This window comes from Chenopodium album, chromosome 7 (genome assembly GCF_948465745.1).
Source record: "Chenopodium album chromosome 7, dcCheAlbu1.1, whole genome shotgun sequence".
Lineage (NCBI taxonomy): Eukaryota > Viridiplantae > Streptophyta > Magnoliopsida > Caryophyllales > Amaranthaceae > Chenopodium > Chenopodium album.
The window spans coordinates 61,099,787-61,105,267 of record NC_137840.1 but is presented as its reverse complement, the minus strand read 5'-3'; the positions used below and the strand labels follow the sequence as shown (position 1 = coordinate 61,105,267).

Sequence of the window (5,481 nt, the reverse complement as noted above, 5' to 3'; positions counted from 1 at the left end):
CAGTAACCGGAGTCTAAAACTGGTTACCGTGCACGGTAACTGGTCTTGAGCTCTGGTTACCATAGAATCGATTAAGGTGCACGGTAACCGGAGCTCAAAATCGGCTTGCCGCGCGTAGTACCACGGCTCTGGTTACCGTCGGTTTTGGGATCCGATTACCGCGGTTGCCTGAAATAAAAAAAACCACCACCTTCCCGCCGGCTAGGGAATGTGGTGGGTTGCATAGAGGGGGGTGTGGTGGGTCGTCGGTCAAAAGGGTTGTGGGTCGCCGGTTGGAAGGGGTTGTGGGTTGCCGGGAGGATGAAGAGATGATGAAGTAGTAAGGATACGATTGTCCATTTACATCAAATGTTGGTGGTAATGATCATTTTTGTTGGCGGTGTTTAGCAATTATATATATTTATATTTCCGAAAAAGTAATTAAAACAATTGAGGAGAATAACCTAATATAAGTAGATGCGACGATGTGTTACCCTCAGATCATGGAGGTTGGTTATTAAAATATATGAAAAAGAAAGTTACACTCACATATGGGAAATTGTTGGCAATAACTACTCTTAAACCAAAGTAACCTATAATGGAAATACCCTTAGCTTAGTGAATCCTTTCCAACACCAAAATTTCAGTACAATATCTTTTTTGAGTAAAACTAACACTACAGGGTAAATTTAAATATACAAGAGTTTCTAATAAGACCATGTCATTATTGCTAAGACTATCGTTTTCTTTTAGATTAAATAGAAACTAACAGAAAGAGACTTAAACATAAAGAAAATGCTCTTCTAAATTAAATAGAATGATGATCATATAATATTCTTATGATCATGTAACCAAACCTATGACAAATGAATGCTATGCACTAACTCGAGACAATGACTTTTTTTTTTTTTTTTCTTCTAATTTTTTTGAAAGAGAGATTGATAATGACTTTTTTTTATTAGGTTATCTACAAAATACATATAATAAAAAGCAATTTGGAATTTTTTTTGTACTACCTCTGTTTCATATTATGTGTAATTTATAACGAACAATTGAACTTTTTATATGTCACAAAAAATATTCAAAAATTGCACATACTGTAGTGTGAAAATGAGGTAGGGCCTGTTCTCCTCAGCTTATTTTCAGTTCAGTTCCTAATTTCCTTCTCTCATAAAATATTCAGTTTCACTTCAGTTTAGCTCAATTCAGTAAATCAAAACAGACCCGTAATAGATGATAATTTATAAATGATGCCTTTCAATCAATATTTTTTTAACACATAAAAGACGAAAAATTAAAGCGTTTACAATAAACACACACAACCTCATTCCGTAAGCAAAATTAGAGGTGTGCTTAATAGCTAAATCTAAAACATAAGACCTCAAAACAGCAACAAAATAAGAGGTCATCCAACTTAAAGTATTAAAAGGATTTCAATCAATAAATTGTTAAATTGTCTATTCCCTTCCTCTTAAAAAATTGATAACAAAATTATCAAGCTTGTGTCTGCCTTACGTAAGCATTTTGACCAAATGCCAAGGCAGACAAAAAAAATGGCTCAACCTGTGTCATTCATGCATGTGGAATATATTTAGCAAGACAAACGGATAATTTTAGTCAATTTCCCTATTTCAACTAACCCATTACAAATAATACACCAAACAATCAAGACTACTACTCTTTTTTCTTTATTTTTGTCCCACCTAGAATCTTAAATTTGAAGGTAAAAAAATATTAATATCAACTACTTCGTATATTGGATAAATATAAGTAAAAACAAATATTGATGTATGAGCTTGTTATTAGATTCGTCGATGCTATTTTTTAATCCTTTTAAAAATAATTGATGAAATATTTATGTTGAAACCTTTGTACTCCCTTTGTTCTAGAATATCTGATATAGTCAATATTGCATACATGCTAATGGAATACTTTGATTTTATTTTTTATTTTTTATATATTAAATATTTAAAAATTATTTTAAAATTATGTTATGAAGTTTTTGTATTAATACTTATTTATCTAATAACATATTTTATGCTATAGTATGTTTTTATTATGTTAGTAAAAAAATTATGGTCAAAGCTAATACATAAATAGTGAAAAAAAATTCAATATCCTTGATATTCTGGGACGGAAGGAGTATATAACAAATGGAGCTTAGCAAACTAAAAGAAAAGGTAAAGTACGTTTTTTATATACTCTCAGGTGGAAGGTGCATTTAAAGTATATTCTGTTCATTTAATTATTTTTATTTTTTTTGCTCATTCCTAAGGATTTAAATGAGCAAAAATTTTATCAAATGAGCAAAAAACACCATTATTCACCTTTTCTACCTCTATGCGTACCCGAGTAAGGAGTACAGTCCCTAGAGTAGTTTATTACTCCGTATTATATAAATATATTTTTTGGTGCACTATTATTATAATATTATTATATCACCAATAATATATTTTCTCCGCTTCTCTACCTCTTGTTTTTCATTATATATTGGCTTATGCAATGGACAATGTTTCCAAGTCTATCTAAAACAACTTTATAGATGGCAGCCTTAAAGTTTTTGCCTCTATTCCTAGTTGTATCATCTTTGGTAATAGGAGTATCTAAGGGTCAGAGTACAATACCAGTTGTGCCTGGTCTTTCATACACATTTTATTCATCTAGTTGTCCTGGTTTAGATTTTATTATTAGAGCTCATCTTTGGCAAGTGTTTCAAAGTGATATAACTCAAGCTGCCGGCTTGCTCCGCCTTCACTTCCATGATTGCTTCGTTCAGGTATATATCTACGTCCATCTAAATTTAATTGTCACATAGCACTAGTTGATGATACAATCAAAGTGTGTCAATTATTGTCACTACGTACAATTAAGAGTACAAGTATATAACAAATAAATGTTAGAATAGCGTTATAGGCTTGATGGTCAAGCTAGCTAACTGATAAGGTCTACTCTATATAGATAAAATTCATCATGCATATTTTAATGAGGATGTTATTACTTTGTTTTTAAGGGATGTGATGGTTCAGTGTTGTTGGATGGATCAACCAGTGGTCCAAGTGAGAAGGATGCACCTCCAAACTTGACGCTCAGGGCTCAGGCATTTAAGATCATAAATGACCTTCGTGCCCTTGTGCATCAACAATGTGGCCGGGTTGTCTCTTGTGCTGATATCACTGCCCTTGCTGCTCGTGAATCCGTATTTCTGGTATTGTTACTATCTTCTTTTAGAATAAGAAACTAAAACCTTAGCCATTCAAGAACACGTAATCCCTCGGTTCCTATTTTTATGTCTCATTTGACTTTACAAAGTCTTCAAGATGCGTCTTAAAACGTTTTCACATAATTCTATTTCCTTACACAAAAAAAAATTATACAATTTTATATTAATAAAATATATAATGAGACGAATTTAGCAAGATTCCAAAGATTATTTATCACTTATAAATTGATGTGAACTAATAGTACGTAAAAGTTTTTGAAATTTAAACCAATAATTTACAATGGGGTCAAAAAATACGGACGGGAGTTATCAGCTAATAAAGTAATTGTAAAATGGTAGGGATCAATTAGCTGAGGGAGTATGTAAGGCTGGTTTCCCAAGAGACAAGATATGATAATTAGTTCTGTAGATGAAAATGAAATTACTCGTACATAAATTATTTGAATGGACGTTGTATTAGTTAGAGAGGCTATCCCCAAGACCATATATTAATGTGAAATCATTTATTTTGTGTGACAAGATTTGAATAAAAGTACAGTGTTTTAGTACTGGCGGGTAATCTAGAACTTGGAAAAAATATAAAGATCGAAGAAAAATAATTATGACTTTATTGTTTCAAATCTAACCTCTTTTTTCTTGATTTTATTGAAATAGTTTGATAAATAATTTCTTCACAAGAACTTTTTTTTATTAATATTTATTAATTTGCAAACACAACTTTTTGACATAAATTATGAGAAAGAGCTTAAATAATGTTAACGGACAAATTTTTGTAAAATAAATAAATAAATAAATAACGGATAAATCTATTAACTATTACTAAAACAAAAAATGCTGACATCATTAAAAGACACGTGTCAATTCCTTATTAAAAATTTTCTCGTCTAAACTATTTTTGACATCACCCTTTTACCCCCCCCCCCCCCTTTTTTTTTCCAAAACTAAATGAATACGGTGCTTCTATCAAAATTAATTAATGAGATTATGATTTTTCTTTTTTATTTTAATATAAATTTGACAACTATTTAAACAAATAATGGCTACTTAATTCATGCAACGCACGGGACGACTAAACTAATTAATCAATATAATCACGTAATACCTAACTCTTTCATACTCTAATCGCCTCCTAAATTACATAAAAAATTACTTCTTGAAAAATCGTATCTTAAATCTATAGTTGTATTTTTATGATTTATCCAATATAATATTTGTAGAATTTTGATCACACACAATAATACTTTGCTATGTGATGTTTCAGTCAGGTGGACCATTCTACTGGATTCCCTTAGGAAGAAGGGATGGCCTTAACTTTGCTACACTTGACGAAACCCTAGCCAATCTACCACCCCCCTCTTTCAACACTGACCAACTCCTCAACTCCTTATCCAACAAAAACTTGAACGCCACGGACCTCGTGGCCCTCTCCGGAGGCCACACCATCGGGCGCAGCCATTGCTCCTCATTCGCCGATAGACTCTACCCTCAAGACCCTACCATGGACCAAACCTTCGCTAAAAACCTTAAACTCACGTGTCCAACAAACACAACTGATAACACGACGAATTTGGACATTCGTACACCTAATGTCTTTGACAATAAGTATTATGTTGACCTAATGAACCGCCAAGGCTTGTTCACTTCCGATCAAGATTTGTATGCTAATTCAAAAACGAGAGATATTGTTACAAGTTTTGCTATCAACCAAAATTTGTTCTTTGAAAAGTTTATAGATGCAATGGTTAAAATGGGACAACTTCATGTATTGACGGGGTCCCAAGGTGAAATTCGCGCTAATTGCTCAGCAAGAAATGCTAATAAGTATGATGAGGACATTAAATCAATGGTGGAAGTTGATCAAGAACAAGGAAAATTGTCACAATTTTAAGGAACAAACATTGTACTAAAACTTCAAGAGATATGTATATGTTTGACCAGTCTCCTACACGTAAGGGTCGATGTTTTAATGCGTGTGTTTAGTATCTTATAATAAGGTGAGGTATGATGTCAATGAACTTGTTTGGAGCCTTTTTCTTGACTTGTTGTATCATTGGGTACTTATTGAATGGTTTCTTCCTACGTTTTCTTATGAAAAATAATACTCCTGTTTTTAAATGATTGCATCTAAATAATGGATTAGTTGAAAAGATGGATGTTTCTACTATGGTCACTTTTATTATGACCATTACTATTCTTGAATCCTATTGGTTGATTTTTCCTTTTTTTTAAATGTTTGGTCAAACTTCTTTTTTATTTTATTATTTTTTAAATCATTTTCTTTT

At 32.0% G+C, this 5,481-nt stretch overlaps 1 protein-coding gene across 1 annotated transcript; it reads left to right on the top strand.

Annotated features, from left to right (window-relative positions):
* Nucleotides 1-2,486: 2,486 nt before the first annotated feature.
* Nucleotides 2,487-5,278, top strand: LOC145638014 (peroxidase 12-like). The gene is made up of 3 exons (XM_081688988.1): nt 2,487-2,755; nt 2,990-3,184; nt 4,461-5,278. Exons 1-3 carry the CDS (start codon nt 2,522-2,524, stop codon nt 5,085-5,087), a joined length of 1,056 nt encoding a protein of 351 aa, XP_081545114.1. The 5' UTR covers nt 2,487-2,521; the 3' UTR covers nt 5,088-5,278.
* The last annotated feature ends 203 nt before the right edge of the window (nt 5,279-5,481 follow it).